The 16,530-nt window shown below is 33.1% G+C and overlaps 2 protein-coding genes across 3 annotated transcripts in view; one reads left to right on the top strand and one right to left on the bottom strand.

Annotated features, from left to right (window-relative positions):
• Positions 1-10,656, top strand: part of LOC133195462 (sortilin-like) — a 34,176-nt gene extending 23,520 nt beyond the window's left edge. For both annotated transcript variants that reach the window (XM_061331300.1, XM_061331299.1), the window contains 9 exons: positions 453-738; positions 1,156-1,279; positions 3,103-3,177; positions 4,300-4,416; positions 4,938-5,064; positions 5,673-5,785; positions 6,739-6,859; positions 7,033-7,146; positions 8,417-10,656. In XM_061331300.1, the coding sequence (XP_061187284.1) occupies positions 453-738; positions 1,156-1,279; positions 3,103-3,177; positions 4,300-4,416; positions 4,938-5,064; positions 5,673-5,785; positions 6,739-6,859; positions 7,033-7,146; positions 8,417-8,431 (1,092 nt within the window). In that variant the 3' untranslated portion in view covers positions 8,432-10,656. The remainder of the gene's footprint in view (positions 1-452; positions 739-1,155; positions 1,280-3,102; positions 3,178-4,299; positions 4,417-4,937; positions 5,065-5,672; positions 5,786-6,738; positions 6,860-7,032; positions 7,147-8,416) is intronic.
• Positions 10,657-13,224: 2,568 nt separating this feature from the next.
• LOC133194327 (uncharacterized) lies at positions 13,225-16,530 on the bottom strand. The gene is made up of 4 exons (XM_061330305.1): positions 16,514-16,530; positions 14,781-14,882; positions 14,295-14,356; positions 13,225-14,078 (listed from the first exon to the last, which is right to left on the bottom strand). The coding sequence occupies exons 1-4, from the start codon at positions 16,528-16,530 to the stop codon at positions 13,225-13,227; spliced, it is 1,035 nt and encodes a 344-aa protein (XP_061186289.1).

Raw genomic sequence — 16,530 nt, 5'->3', positions numbered from 1 at the left:
AAGTAATACAATGAGTTGAGTTTGACAATTCAGCTACTGTTCTGTTTAAAGGCATTTCTCAGTGTCGGTTCATTTCTCCTACCCATAAACTTCTTTACTACTAGCAAGTAAAGCTGTAATACGTCCTAATTTATGACCTTGACCTTTGTTGAGGAGTTATCTCCCTCAGTTTTGAATTGATAAAATATTTTTTAAAAATATCTGTTAAAAAAAACTGTTTTGTTTTAATGTCATTCTATTTCTAATTATTTAATGCATCTTTCCACCTCAACATTAATTGATATTCATATTATTTGAATTTTTATTAAAAAAAAAAATTGATTGTTCTCATAAACTTCAATGCAATATTTATGAATTAATTACTGCTTAGTTAATTAGGTTTGTGAAACTTTCTCTTGATAAATCCTTTTCTACAGTAAAATTCTTTCAATTCATTTTATTTCTATTTTTAGGCATTGGATGGTCCCCATCAATATCAGATAGCTGACAGTGGGGGGTTACTGGTGGCCGTCTCGGTTGACAGTCCACAACCAACGACAATCAAGTTCTCAGTGGACGAGGGCCAGTGCTGGCATGAATATAAATTTGTACAAAATAAAGATGAGGAGATCGTAATGACGGGACTCCTGACTGAGCCAGGGAACCAGGCATTATCTGTGGGGGTGTGGGGGTACCACCCAAAGAATAAGACATGGACAGCATTTATCATTGACTTCTCCAAGGTCATCAAAACTCAGTGTAAGTTGTGTAACTCCTGAGAATTATAATGTATATTAGTTTAAAATTTAGTTTTGGTTTTTAAAAAAAAATTCCGGGTTCTAAGTACTAAGTAATCCCACTCAATACTTTTGAGTGAAGTATAATATTCCACATTGCTATACTGCATGGAAGTTTGGTTTGTGTTACATCATTGTAAACTATCTATTCTTCACTATTGTTTTCCCCCTTATACTTCTCACATGTAAGCTCTAAATCTATAATTAATATGCTATATCAGTTTGGGGGAAAAATTATTTCAAAATTTTAATTCTAATTTGTCTAAATCTTTCAGTCTGTAATTGTTTTACCCAGCTTCATCATATCCCCCATCCCCAGTCATGTATTTATTTCTCCTTTATGTCAAATGTTTCAGTGATCTAAATGTCTTTACTATAGGCGGATCAGATGACTATGAAAAATGGATCCCACACGTTAAACTGAGAGCGAATGAGGAAGCTGGTGTAAAAGGCTGTCTGCTTGGGATGAGGGAAGAATTCAAAAGGATAAGAAAGGACAGTTGGTAAGTTATGACCTTGAACTCTGGATAGGTAGAAATAAGTCAAGGACCTCAAACTGGACATTTCTGTGAAGACTAAACCTCTTCTCAATAAGGTCAGGTAAGTCAGTATTTAAGTTCAGAAAAGTCAAGTCCTTGAACTCTGGAACTGCAGATAAGTCAAGACCCCTAATTCTAGGTAAATTCAGTTAATTAAAACCTTTTCTGATAAGTTAAAGAAGTCAAGATATTTAACTCTCGACTGTTTAAATTCAGATAACTTGACACTTTTAAAGGACTTATCGCATGATCTTTCAAAAATCGTAATTTTATGAAAAATATTATCTACAACCTTGTTTATTAAAATACTGAATACAATAAACGTTATTGAAAGCATACTTTAAGAGATATTGAGAGTTGAAATTCAAATACGGCAATATGCATATTTTAGTCGGATTTCGGCGATTTACTGCTCTGACGTCATAGGCGACAATTCAGTGATAGAGAGATGAGAATATGTAAACTATTTACGTAGTTATCAACGACAAATGCAGCTAAATTACGAAAAATGCTGAAAAAATTAATTCCTAGCGTGCTTTTTAATTACTATAGAAACATTAACTAGTTCTAAGGTATAAGGCTTTTGAGATATTTTCGTTTTTTATTCGAAACATTCAGAATCTGTACAGCTCCGATTATGGCAATGTTTCGTGATCGGAAAATTATTTTTCAATACTGCCATCCTTTACAAAACATAAGTAAATTAATGTTATGCTAAAAACGAAGAATAACAAAGTTATACAATATTAAATTTGTAAATCAATTAAGTTAATACATGTGATAAGATGACAAATCAAATTATATTGTGATGGCGAGTTTCTTCGTCTTCGCCGCGTCTCCTTCGATACCGTCGCTTCTATTTTTACAATGTTAACAGATTTTTCAGATTTTTTCTTGCTGACAATTCTAAAATATAAGGTTGGATATTCAATTTCATATCGATAAAATCAGTGATGTGGTCGTCCACATTGCAGAATATTCATGCTGTATCGCATATATTTTAGTAAGATTAACTATAGAGCTGATCAGCCATTGTCGCCTTTGACGTCACAAGGTCACGTGATCGCTATCAAATTAACTTAGATTTTTAATCCAGGGGTTTTCATTTGAGTCAATAATTGGTTAATTACCACTGTTTATCCGCAGCAAAAACACAAAATTTATAAACTGTGGTCATAAGGAACGTTTTACGCTTTTAATTTCAAATAATTTAGAAACATGCGATAAGTCCTTTAACTCTGGTAAGTTCAGATTAATCGGGACTTTTAAATCTGGTTAAGTTCAGATAAGTCAGGGCTTTTATCACTAAGTTCAGATAATTGTGGATAAGTTCAGATAGGTCAGGACTTCTTATTGTAGATAAATAAAGGTAGGTCTGTATTTACAACTCTTGATAAGTCTTGGTAAGTCAAGATGCCACTATCACTCAGTTTTGTATTGTACTCTATAAATCTTGATATTTGAGGTACTAAGATTGGATTGTGAATGCAGCTACCTTCGGTAGTACCTGTATTCTGGACGGAGGTCCATAAGTCTTATCCTCTAAAACATTGTGAAAGTCAAGTATAGTAGCTTCAGATAAATCTGTTTCGGTTTTCTAAATACATACGTGGAGTACAAATCTTTTTCCATGTAGGTCAAGCTTATACACTTTAAATTAAATTAATAATAATTTTAAAAGCTTTAGATCTCAAAATGAAAATGAAGCAGTCATTGATCCTTGCTAGTCAAGATCTTTAAAAATCAAATAATAAAAAAGTAAGAAAATTACAATTTTTTTTCTTCAGGTGCCACAATGGGTATAATTATACAATAGAGAAGAAGGCAACAAAGTGTGTGTGTACTCGTGAGGATTATGAATGGTGAGAATATCTAGAAAAAACATTTCATTGCATTATTTATTATAAATTATCTACACTCCTCATTTACATTTTTCTTATAACATGCGTGGAAAGCTTCAGCATTCAATACACAAAAACACGGATGGGGAGGTCAAAAGGTTAAGTTATGATTTTCATTTAGACAAATGTTGAACCCCATGCAAGTGCAATGTCGTAAGCGAAAATCAAAATTCACGTTCATGTTGTAGAGTTCAACTGTAGTAGCTGTTGGAATGGCTCTTCCATTAATTGTAACCCACACAAAGGATAATACAGGGCTTTTGAAATATAGGTCACATTTGCAGACAAGGCAGGGAGTTAAAAAATGTCAATATAAGCATTGAATTATTATTTTTTGAAAGATGTAGTCTCACTTACTTCAATGGTGTGAGCAACACACACATACAGGTGCTACTCAATTTGTTTGCACACTATGTAATTCAATAAATAATAACTCAATGCTTAATTGAATTCACATACAGATTTTGGAGATGTTTGTGCTTAATGAATTTCTGCCATGACATCACTGAAAGCCCTTGTCTTGGTGCAAATAGAGAAGCAGTTTTTGTAACAGCTGAATATCAATAGATACTTAGTGTATAACTTTTGGATTATGTAGGCACCCCTGCCTTTAAATTTTTTAATTTTCAATTCAATGTTTTTAATTTCTTGTAAAATTTCTTGGTGTTTCTTGGTGTTTATTCTTAGACTAATACAAATACTTGGATTCAAATATTTATACATTGTTTCTGGAATAATGGGGGGGGGGGGGGGGGTGTTACTATACTATATAACACATGTATATTCAAATTAAAAATAACATGTTAGATTAAAGTATTTCAAATAGCATAATATAAATTTTTTTATTTATTAAATTATGCCCCCATAATCAAATACTAGTTGGGAATATAGTAATAAGCCTGACTACCTGTCTGTCTTCATGTGTTTGTTTGCCTGCAAAATCTTTAACCTTGCCCTTAAATTTTGAATAGTTGGTGATGGGGCTCTGATATTTCACATATATATTCTTTGTGACAAGACCTTTCTTTAGTTTTTTCCTACATTTACAGTAACGAGTAATGTTGATTTTTTTTCTGTTGACAGTGATTATGGATACCTCAGGGATACAGGCTCAGACATCTGTAAAAAGGACCAATTATTTGTAAAACCGGAGATTGACATTTGTCTGAGGGGCCATGAAGAAAAAATTATCACTGAGGGGTACGTTAGAGGTTTATAATAAGTGAACGTTCCTCCAACTGAGTCACATAATCAGTACTTGGTGATAACATGAACACTCTCAGTGCCATTAAGTACTTGATGTTTAATTGTGTCATAAATCATTATGTACATGAATGATACAACTTATATGGTTAATGGCTAGTGTTGTTGTCCAGTAGTGATGATTTTGTTTTATATAATAATGTACAAATTTGACCGTTGACCTAATTTATGGATGGCTGCTATTTATGTGAACTTCCCTGTATGTCCTTTGAAATTTCATCAGAACAGTTACTGTATGGGTGAAATATGATTCAAGAATTTGACATTGTGAATATTAAGTTAACCTTGATATATTATCAACATTAGCTAATACTGCTACATGTACCTGTGAAAATGACTCCCAGACCTGTGTTTCACAGCTTACTTACAATATAAGGTTTCTAGTAAAAAAAAAAAAAAAACCACAATATATTAGGGGACTTTTCTTTGCTAAAACGAATGTTCCCTAAAATTTTCAGGTACAGGAAAATCCCCGGAGACGTATGTGTGGGAGGATTTTTGCCATCCGGGCGACAGATAGATTTGTCTGTCCAATGCTCGGAGAATTCAAAAGAACTGGTACTGGAGGAAATAACCTATAAGAAGGTGAGAGATGACAAATATTGGAAAAATACTGGAACAAAACTAGGGATGATACAAGAAAAAAAAAGTAGAATACTATGAAATGGCTAATTTTCGGGGAATTGATTTTCTTGGCATGAGATACTCATTAATTCATATCCTGTTCAAAATGTAAATTATAAAAATATATTTACAATTTAATACTTCTTCAACCAGTAAATCAGCTCCCCTTTTTTTCCTCAAACCATGAAATTTTAAGCCCATAAAAATTTATGATTTTAAAGTGCAGTCACCCAACTTAACTAAAAGCAAAAGTCTTTTTTGCATTCCTTTTGTTCACCTGACCCCTTTGCCTTTAGACACTGTAGGATCGATCCTGATTCTTATTCTGTAGCACATTGAGCAGACATTTTCTTAATGCAGAGTATATAAAAGATATAAAAGAAATTTATTGATGCTTTTTATCTCACAGAGTCTAAATATTTTAGAGCTGATTTAACAAATGCAATATAAAACAAATTAATTGAAGTTTTTAAAGTGAAATTTTCTCATCAGAACAAAATTTTTTCTTAGACTTTTTAAAAATTATATTTTTAGAGTTGATTTGTTACCTTTGACCTTTGATCTTGTAGCAGACTGGAGGTCACAATAGCAGTGTGATAGCGGTGGTGGTGATCATGGTAGTGTTGTTGTTGGTCATCATGAGTGTGTTCTTAGTCCATAAATACATAATACTCAGGCGACAGTGAGTACAGAGTTTTCATTATTTCACTATCCCTGTAGACATTGTAGGGGGCAGAGGTGTAAATCATGTATTGCTCAATTTCCTCTCAACACTGGTAGGGATGTAAATTTAATTGTATGTATTTTGTGCTTCGTAATTTCATCTTTCTCTGGTTGGTTGAGAGAGATGAAATCATCTTAGTATAAAGTTACGTTACCATATATAGATTGTGTCAGAAACTGCTGAAAGGACTACATTCGGTAATAACCAATATTTGCCCCCCAAATCAAATTTTGACGGAGAAATCTATAATTATATTCTAAACCGGGGGATATCTGCAGACTTCAAATCAATTAAATAATAATATATTCATCAGCTATGATGCCATATGTTAGATATGTTGTCAGGAAAATGATGTAAATTCAAAATTTCCATGATTTGTAGAGAAAAAGGTGTATATTATTTCAATATTTTGAGTAAAAGTCACCGAGCGCAGGTCTGCTCCAACTTAATGTTTTGATATAATGTGTAGAATGATAATACCAATGAAATATGTGAATATTGTTATGAAGCAGGTTTGCACTCTATAAATTATATAGTGAAAATTGAACAAATTTTGTCCATTTTGTCCTATTTCTGAAAAATAACACAAAATCCAAATAGTACGTGACGTCATGGAAACAAAAATTGCGAATAACTTACTTAGAAACTATTATATGTTTTGTAAATTCAAATTTTTCAAACAATATACTGACAATTCAGCACTTTTCAAGAAATTTTCAAAATTTGTCTTTTATGGGGGCAAAAATATGCATATACCGCATATATACATGAATAGCTCTTTGTTTGTGAATGTAGTTGATTTTGCTTGTCAATGAGTACCTTTATACTATGGATGTTTTGTGTTTTAGTCGTGTGGTGTACAGTTATACTGTACTTGAGTACCTTTATACTATGGATGTTTTGTGTTTTAGTCGTGTGGTGTACAGATATTCTCTGCTGAATCAGAACGATGCTGAACAGTATGATAACGAGTTTGAGACAGCAATATCTACCACATCTGCCACGGTCTACCACGACTCGGATGATGATGAGGTGGGTAGTTTCATGTCAAGATGATAATGAAATTGAAGTCATTCCATTGGAGAGCAAAATTGTTATTTTATCAACAGAAAAATATTTTTCAACGTTTTGTCAACATTTTTTTAAAACTAAGCTACAGTTAATTGTATATGTAATTGTATATATGTTCTCTGTCTGTTCTTCAGGAGCTGAATTCACCTGCTGTCAAAAAAGATAAAAATATGTATGGAAGTACCGCAGGCAGCCGGACCAGTTCAAATCATACACGAGTTAAATCGTATCATGATGATTCAGATGTAGTAAGTATAGGACAGTTATGTCATTCACGAGTAAATTAAAATATATCGTGTGTAGAAAGTATAAAATCTAGGGACAAATCTACTCAATATGTTTGTCTATTATTAAAAGTGTGATTCTATTCATAAGTCCACTGAGAAAGAGATCTTTGATGTAAAAAGTAAAAGTTTATAAGTTAATATTTGCATCCACTAAATATTTTCTCCTTTATTTCTTTTGAAAACCATAGTTGTTTATCAATACTTAAATGCCGCTAAACTAGCCACCTGGGTAGATTTCTTCAGCAGCAGCTCTTAAATCAGTGAAATATACAACGACATACATATCAATAAATTACATACTTATTACTACTTTATATGATTATTTATACAGATAGAAATATAAACTATAAAGTGTCTTTTTTATCGTTATTATGGAAATTAATGCAGCCTTTATGTATTTTTTCTGCAATAATAGCTGCAACATTAATTCCCATATTAACAACCAAAGATTAAATTGACCCAGAAAGTATACTCTTATGTAAAGAGTGCAAGATCACTTAAAATTGTGCCACTTTTTGCCCCCTTTCAAATATGCTGACTCTGGTCTGTGTGTAGGTGACTCAGGTCTATATGAAAAGTTGAAGTCTATTCACAAGTCCACTCAGAAAGACATCTTAGATGTGAAAAGTATTTGTTCAAACCATTTTCTGTTGCTAATATACAGTTATAGAATATGCATGAACAAATATATGGGAGGAACTATTTCTTGCACAGCGAAGCTAGCTGTCAAGGGAAATAGTTTCCTGGAAAAAGAGGGACCATTTATTTGGTACCAGTATTTCCCTCATACCCATTCCATAACTGTTTTACTGTTTTACAGTGTATACAGGCATATTTTCGCCCCTTCTTATTTTCATACTTGTGAACAATTTTGCCCCGTTTTAAATTCACCCAGTCACAGTTCTGTTAAAGAACTCGTACTGTGTTGTTTAAATTCACTCTGTTTTGAATTTGCTCAACTGTGATTAGGGAAAAAGGGGTGAAAACAAAATAGGGGCGAAAGTTTCCCTTTATACAGTATTATAACTGTCTGAAACATTGTACATAAAGTCTTAATTAAAGAGACTTTTTTTTTATATACATGTAACCATATACACAGACGTTATTTTCAGACAATATAAATGTAGATGCATTCAAGTAAATTATAACTGAAGTTTTATTAAATCATTAATTAATCAATATCAAGGGAAATAACTTTATGAATTCACTGGAATTACTTTTTTTTTAACAGGATATGTTGGAATGAATGCAATGAAAAGTTGATTCCACTCAGACATTCCTTTTCTACAACAACTGCTGTTTTTTTTTTCTTGATGTGTTTTTTTAACAAGTGTATTTCACATGTGATATGGCAGATCCTGTAAAAGTTTGAAGGATTAGAAAAAGAATTGTTTTAAAGTTTTTTTTTATCTAATTATTCAAAACTAATAATAGCTGCCATTGTGAGAAAAGGGAGGACTCAACCGAAAGAAAAATATTTCTCATCTTCAAATAATACTGTCATGATGCAGCTATAGGTCAAGGACTCGTAACTGAAAGGATGAAATCTCCTAAAAAAAAGACTGACTTGTTTTTCCCTAAGTGTTCAGAGAAGCGTTTTCTGTCCCAGCACTTTACATCATACCTATTTGTTCTCAATCCTGCTCAAGAATCACCCTGGATTAAGATGACTTCCAATAACCATTATTAAAATCAGAGTTTTGTTGTGTACATCTCAGACAAGCACGTCTGTAATGTTAATGCTTACAGTGCAGTGAACAAGAATGGATTGTTATACAGTACATGTAGAGGAATGTCTGTATATCTTGTTAAGAATTGGTGTGATGAAATTTTTGTTATTCCTTTATTTTCATCAGGTTTTGTGGGTGTATAAAGTTATTCTTTATTTATAGTTTAGGTGTTTGTAGATTATTTATAGATAATTCTAATATTTACATGTGATATGGTTTCTAACTGGTTGTTTTGTGTATTTCTTTTAATTTTCTTATTTTGGGGGTTAGAGAGAAAGAATCCGAGTTGGACTATTTCATACTGTTAAGATCATTATAACTAGCAAATTCCTTGAATGTAAATTTTGGGGACATGGATTAGTGTTGAAGAAATTATCTTCAGATTTTTTCAGGCAGAAGTATTTCTGTACTTTTAATTGTAGATAAATATGTATATTACTACAAATTGTTAGGAACCAATTAGTTTACAGAAAGGAACTGCAGTTTGGGGTCTGTTTTCTTTTTTCAGTATTTGAACTTGAGCAATAACTATGTCCCATTCATGTAATGAGTTGATATTGATTCCGTGTATTTAATACAGAACCTGACACAAAGATGGTTACAGTACATGTATGATTGAAGTGAGTGTTATACATACTTTCCTTTGGATCTCATTCTTGACACATCTAGCTTTGATTTTTTAACATTTCTGACTGTGACCTATATTAATGTTCTTGTTAAGTAAAAATCTCTGTTGACCTGATGAACATCCAGGTTCTAACAATCATATTAGGAACTTCTTAGTATGTTTGTTCTTTGTACATGTTTGTAAGCAACTCTATATATATATTTACTGAGCTTTTTAACTCATGTTTGGACAGCTTCTACATGTATATCTGAGCCTCATTCATGTTTGGAAGACCCCTACATAGTATGACATAAATTTTTGCTACTTATTAGTAAGATTAACAAGAGATGGTCTTAATCTAGTACTAAGATTAATAGCTGTAGAGATAAACTTGTTTGTTTGTTTGCACAGTGCTGTTGAGATCTGTTGATTGACAGATTAAAATGTTCACACAGTAGAAGATTAGAGGGGGAGCAGCTTAGTGGGGGAAATTATACGATGCATAATTTATTTGAAAAAAAATGAATTCAAAGTAAAATATCTTTCTAGATAGTGTGTGTGTGTATGAAATAGCAATGAGTATGGTATATATGTTATGCACATTTGATAATATTTATAAATGATTTAGAAGCATTTATATTTCCTGAGTTTTGAAAGTTTTATCACAATCAACAATATAATTTTTTAAAAAAATCTGACTCAGTGACTGATCATTCCATACATTTTGTTTACAATAATTTTTTAATGTACTTTTAGCTTTACTGTGGCACCAAATTAGATTTTCACAGAGAGAATGTTTGGGTAAAAAGAATCGTGTTTTGAATGGGAAAAAATGGGTTATAATTTTGTTTTTTGGTGTGTTTTTTCCCCTCTTTTTTGAAGATTGTGTATTTGAAGTAATGGTGTTTTGGAGTGATAGTTGTATGTAATTTCTATATTGATATTAAGATGTGTATTAGTTTGTAAAGTATCACTCTACAGAAATCCAGGCTGTGGGTCTTGGTTCAGTTTAACATTAAGAGACAGGATAGCCAACTGTCTACTGTTAGATTTCTATGCTAACCGAGATTCCTTGTTTCAAATGATCAAGGTTTGCTTGTTATCTTTTCAATAATAAATATTTATTACTGCAAATTTATGTTATTTATTTTCACTGCAACTTACAGATTAATAGAACATTATGTATTGGTGTTAGATTTCATTGTAATAATATCCTTTGAAGAGAGAAAGATCATTTGAAATACTAGGTATTAAGTACTGTAAACCAACTATTATTCGCGACAACTTTTATTCGCGATTCGTCAGTTTGAAATCAATCCGCGACGATTAATTTTTGCGACTGAGGAAACACTCTCTACAAATACAAAGCAAAATAAATGGTTCGCGGCGATTAATATTCGCGAGATAAAGTAGGTCGCGAAATTCGCGAATATTTCTCGCACGCGAATAAAAGTTGGTTTACATTATATTCTAACTTATAAATATCACAAAAAAGTGACTTTGAAAGTAAAGTTCTTAATTTGAGAAAGGTCATTATTGAAGATGTTTACGAAGTTTAAGAGTAAACTCTCCTGCCAGTCATAGGTTTTGATGTAATTGTATTTGGAGGAAACGGGTTTTCAGATTTTTCGAAAAAAGTTCTTTCGAGTTTTTTGAGAATCCACATTTGATTAACACCACTTCTAAAATAAGATGTGGCACAGTACATCAGAGCTTTCTCCTCTACAACAGTTCATATTTCTGTGAGGAGTAAGATAAAATAGAGGCTTGGTTGCACATGTACTAGACACTTCAATGTATTTTGGCACCTGATCCCACCTCTGATGTTTTGGAGATCCGTGTTTGCTCTGCTCCTATTTTGTATTGTTTAATCGACTTGGACTTTTGAGCTTAAACTGTTCGTTATCTCCATATGTTTCATTTGAAAGGATTCTTATGAAGTTTTGGAATCCAGTACACTAGTAGGTACGATAGATCAAATTCACTTCCACTGACTGGAATTTAAAAAAGTTTAAAACTGAAAAGAATTTCATCGTTTGAAAGGATAGCGAGATCTTGAGTTGATTTACCAGATGTGGAATTAAAACCCAATTCTTCAAAGATGCAGTTGTAATAATGATCCCCACAAATAAAGACTATATTGTTAGAAGCTTTGTCAACTGGAACTAGAACATGTTGCTCCTGTAGCCTTTTTAATTCATTTTTTTACTTCCACTTTATTGAAAACAGAAATATAGATGGTTTTCATTTGCCTATTAATTTTATAATACGATTCTTTATCTGACATGGTTTCGAGATCTTCCTAAATTTACATTTCGAAGCCTTAAATCAGCTATTTTTATATGCAACATTACCCATTTTACAATTCAGATAGTGGAATAATATTTCTATTTTTTGAGCGATGCTTATATAAGCCAGAGGTTTCGGTGAACATTTCTGCTCGACAGTTGTTTAAAGTCTTCTGCATGTAAACATCAATTTACTATTTACATCATCTTCTCTAAAACCCCAGGATGAATTTCTTATCTTTTATTTTTTTAAGTTTGTTGAAATGAAGGGCGATGTCCAGTTTTTAATGAGAGGAGATAATTTCAATCAATTTTAATAGGATGAAACATTTTAATGACCACACAAAAGACATTTTCCCCCTATTATTCCATGCAACATTACCTCTGTTGTGGTCGCCCGCGTGGCGCAGTGGTTAGAGCGATTGCTCTAGAGTCGCGGAGTAAGGAGTTGATCCTTACGTTGCGGGTTCGAATCCCACTGTGGGACGTGGAGACCGGTCCTTCGGATCGGATGAGACCGTATAAACCGAGGCCCCGTGTCGCAGTAGGTACTGGCACGTACGAAAAAGATTCCTCACTGCTCAATGGCCCTGAGTGCCGAGTATAGGTCAAAATTTGCAGCTCTCCACCGGCAAGTGGTGGCGTCTCCATATGAGTGAAAATTTCTCGAGAGGGACATTAAACAACAAACAAACAAACAAACCTCTGTTGTGACCCAGTCTGCTTCCATGGGCCATGACTCGAACAATTTAAATTATATAGATACTTAAGATTGCTTGATTATTTGTTGCTTATCGTTCCATTCGAGAATTTTCACACAGATAGAAAAGTCACCGTATACCGGTGAGGGGCTTCAAATTTAATTAGAACTATGCTTGAAACTCAGGGCCATTGAGCAGTGAGAGTTCTTTATTTTGCAACGGAGCCTCGATTTGCAAGGTATCATCCGAAAGACCCTGACTTTCACTTCTAATGCCGTGCGCTTGGCGAAGGAATAGTCAGTTTCTATGTTTATGTCTTAGGTGTGACGCAACGCGGCAAATATAATCGAACCCGATCACAAAGCAAACACCCTACCACTAGGCTACCGAGACCGGTCTATACTTATGAAGAAAACTTTAAACAATAGTTTTGTCTTAATGCTCAGTGATGTAAATGTATGAGATTTATAAATAAGCAATATATATTTCCACTGTTTCCTTATCATCTCCTCTTGAAAACAGTTACATCTCTTCAATTAAAAAGAAATCTCCCTCAAGAATGCTTTCTGACAAATAAATCTTGCAAAGTGATTCTTGAAAAGAAATAGAAAAGTTAAAAATATAAACGACAGATATTCAATATGATAGCTTTGATTTGAAAACAATGTGTAATCCTAATCAAGTGACCTAAATTATATGTAATTATAAGAACCTTAGTCTTCGGAAATCTCTAGAAACTTGTACACAGTGATTACATTATTTGTCTCCTGACCAAGATAAAGGTTTTGTTTGTCATCAACACACAGGCCACACGGACGACGTAAACCGTCATCTGACGTCAGCAGTAAACGCAGGAATTGACCGTCCTGATCAAGAAGATGAACACTTGCACTATTAACCCAACAATTGCACACCAATGCCTGTCCTAAACTATCGGTGCAGATACCGCTAGGCCTGAAGTGAGACTGGAATTTTTGACCTGTGTAGTTAAACCGATGTCGTCCCGAGCTATCTACAACTACGACTTGACCCCAGCTGGACGATGTCCAAATATCCCCGTTCTTATTTTCTGTGATGTATTGTGGTACGTTTTCATACAGCCTCCGTCCATTCTTGTCCTCCTCAATGACCTGTGTCCAGCCTGTACTGTCGTGTCTTGTAACTTTGCTGAGAAATTTTCCTCTTGTTGTGCTTGTATATTGAACTAGAAGTATTTCACCGTTTATCCGAGAGTAATGAATACAATATGGTTTCCATTCTGTTGTAAAAAGTGTGGTAATATCCCCGTCTTTTGCAAACATTTTCACTTTGTATTCACTTTGTTCAACAAATAACAGGTCTCCTTTCTCTGTGGTTACATGGAATCCACTCAATGTGAAAAATTTAGGAATATTATGTAATATCTTTCCATTATGCTCTATTTGTAAAAGCTGATCATGGTCATTGTACACCCATATTCTTTCTGACGTCACAATAGAGATATGACGTATACACTGAGCTCCAGGCACAGTTATGGTCGAAAGTTGAATGGGAGAAGGGAGAATCGAGAACGTCTTTTCAATGACTCCTTTAAAATTAATTCAAAATCATAAGAAAAGATAAACCTTTTAAACTTTCAACGTAAAATTCACACGACTTACATTTAACTCTGTATAGAATTCTTTCTGATTGAACATTTTAATAAAAATGAACAGGGTTTGATTTAAATGATATCTGTTTGATTTTCATAGTTTTTGTGCACTGCACATCAACAATTACTATATATAGCACATGAAACTCAAACCTTTAGATCGTTTAGCTCCATTTCCATCATTTTTCACTTTCAGTCTCTTCATGTCGCTTGATCTAAAAGTAAAGGTAGGATTGAAACTGTAAAGATAGTATTGAAACTGATTCATGGTGTTTTTTTTAAGTGTCATTGAAAAATCATTTTTGAAAATGCTGTATGTTTTTTTGAAGTTTAAAAATGTTACCAGAATAGAGAACTGGTGAAATTTTTTTTTTTTTCAGGTACATGTATAGACAAAGATAAACACGAAAGAGAGAAATTCCCCAGTTCTATCCTTTCTATTCATCTCAAAGTTTGACTTGTATCCTTAAAAAGTCGAAGGAATGATAACTGTTGTTTTGTATTGAATCAGACACAAAAATTTAAAGAGAAAATCAAACCTGATATAAAACCTGAGTAATACAATATTGGTCATGTTCGCTATTTATGTGTTCAAACACTTTTCTTCAAGCCAACGAAAGAATTGATAGGTACTTATACTTGGTCTTTTTAATATTCCTTTTCTTTTTATAAATATCACATACCAATAGTAGAATTCTGACTCCTGATAAATCCACTTCATCGCACAATTCTCCTTTGGAGCTGTAATATGTAAAAAGTCAACAACAAAATGCACTCAAATACATTCATAAGAATTGACAATAAATGGAAAATAAAATCATGATTTTTCAGCAATGTCTGATTGACTCCATGAGCTATTATTATTTCCTGAGGGCTGTATACTCTACACTAGACAAAATTGTTAATGCACCATCTTTACCTTTTTAAAGTTGTTTAAAGCGCATCTGATTGACAATGTGATTGATAAAATGTTTACCATGATTAAAGTTAGATGTTTAAATGCCCAAACTGGTAAATAATGATTATTGAAGAGTAACCATTTCATAGAATTTAATAAAAATCGTGCTTACACGTTTAAGAGGAATTAATTTCCATTTTCATTTTCTTCTTTGAAGTTATATTCTTGATATTTACAATTATTAAGAACATGACAGGGTATGCAGCCTCGGACCCTAGAAGAGTGTGGTAGGGCAGTTGGTATGCGTGGTGTCTGCGGTATGCAGCCTAGGATCCTAGAGAAGTGTGGTAGGGCAGTTGGTATAGTGGAAGGTACTGTAACGAGATTAATGAATTTAGAAATATCTTCTATGGGTAAACATAATATTTAATAGACACCACAGGACTACTGCACTACTGCAAGATTGTATCGTAAACTTGTGGTATATCAGAAGTGTGATAAACTGGATACGGATGCCAAAGTAGGCAACAAAGGCAAGATGTTAGATATTTTGTTAGATATCAATTAAGAGACAGGGTCACCATCGCTATTGCAACCTCTCTGACAATCATCGGTAACCGCCAAACTTTTAAGTTATATCAGGACAAAAAAGGTAAGTAATCGGCTTCAGGAAAATAGATTGCAAGCAAGAGGGTCATTGCAGGGTGTTGTGTTGAAATAAAGGCACCGACAAGTTCGACTGCATTTGAGCTTTACTCGTGTGGATGATGCAGAAGTCGTATTTGCAGATGAAAATACTGCGTGGTGTATTAGCAAATTTGTCTAGTGAAATGTGATCATTCTCAAAGATTCATTTAAACATTACAAATTATGAGTAGAGCAAAAACGGTCCTCTTAGTCACACCCGCTATGTGCACCGTATCATGAACGGTTAAACAGAAAATCCGTAGACAATTAAGTGTGAAAATAATTGCCTAACAATTTGTGAAAGACATCAGTCATCATTCGACTTAACGACAGACTGTCTTTGCAGACAATGTTATTTTATCGACAATAAAACTTGCAAAATGTTGACTTTAAATGAGATTATTGACATCCTTGTATCATCAACTTATTTATCAATAGCTTGTCTCGTTTTAGAAATTGTATATACGTAGAACATGCTTTCGTGTATCGATTAACTGGAAAACATAAACATATGCAGGTAATAATGATATATTGCTACATGAATAATGGAAGCTTTCGATTAGTGATTTTTTATATTTGACTTGACACAGATTAAATGAATGGGTTTTACATAGACATGCGGATTCCGATGTTTAAAATTCAATTAGAAAATATTAATATCATTTGTGACTGTACATGATAAAAATAGGCAGTACATGAAGAAAACAAATACAGAAAAAATGCAACTCGAGAAATGAAATTGTTTTCTAATAGTTCAGTAATGATGAAAATATAACCGGATACATACCTCCTTTTCAGTCGCAT

The sequence above is a fragment of the Saccostrea echinata genome, unplaced genomic scaffold (assembly GCF_033153115.1).
Source record: "Saccostrea echinata isolate AGI-Se365-2 ecotype Australia unplaced genomic scaffold, CSIRO_AGI_Sech_v1 ptg000029l, whole genome shotgun sequence".
NCBI classification, from domain to species: domain Eukaryota; kingdom Metazoa; phylum Mollusca; class Bivalvia; order Ostreida; family Ostreidae; genus Saccostrea; species Saccostrea echinata.
The sequence above is the reverse complement of the archived record's forward strand: the minus strand, read 5'-3'. Positions and strand labels throughout refer to the sequence as shown.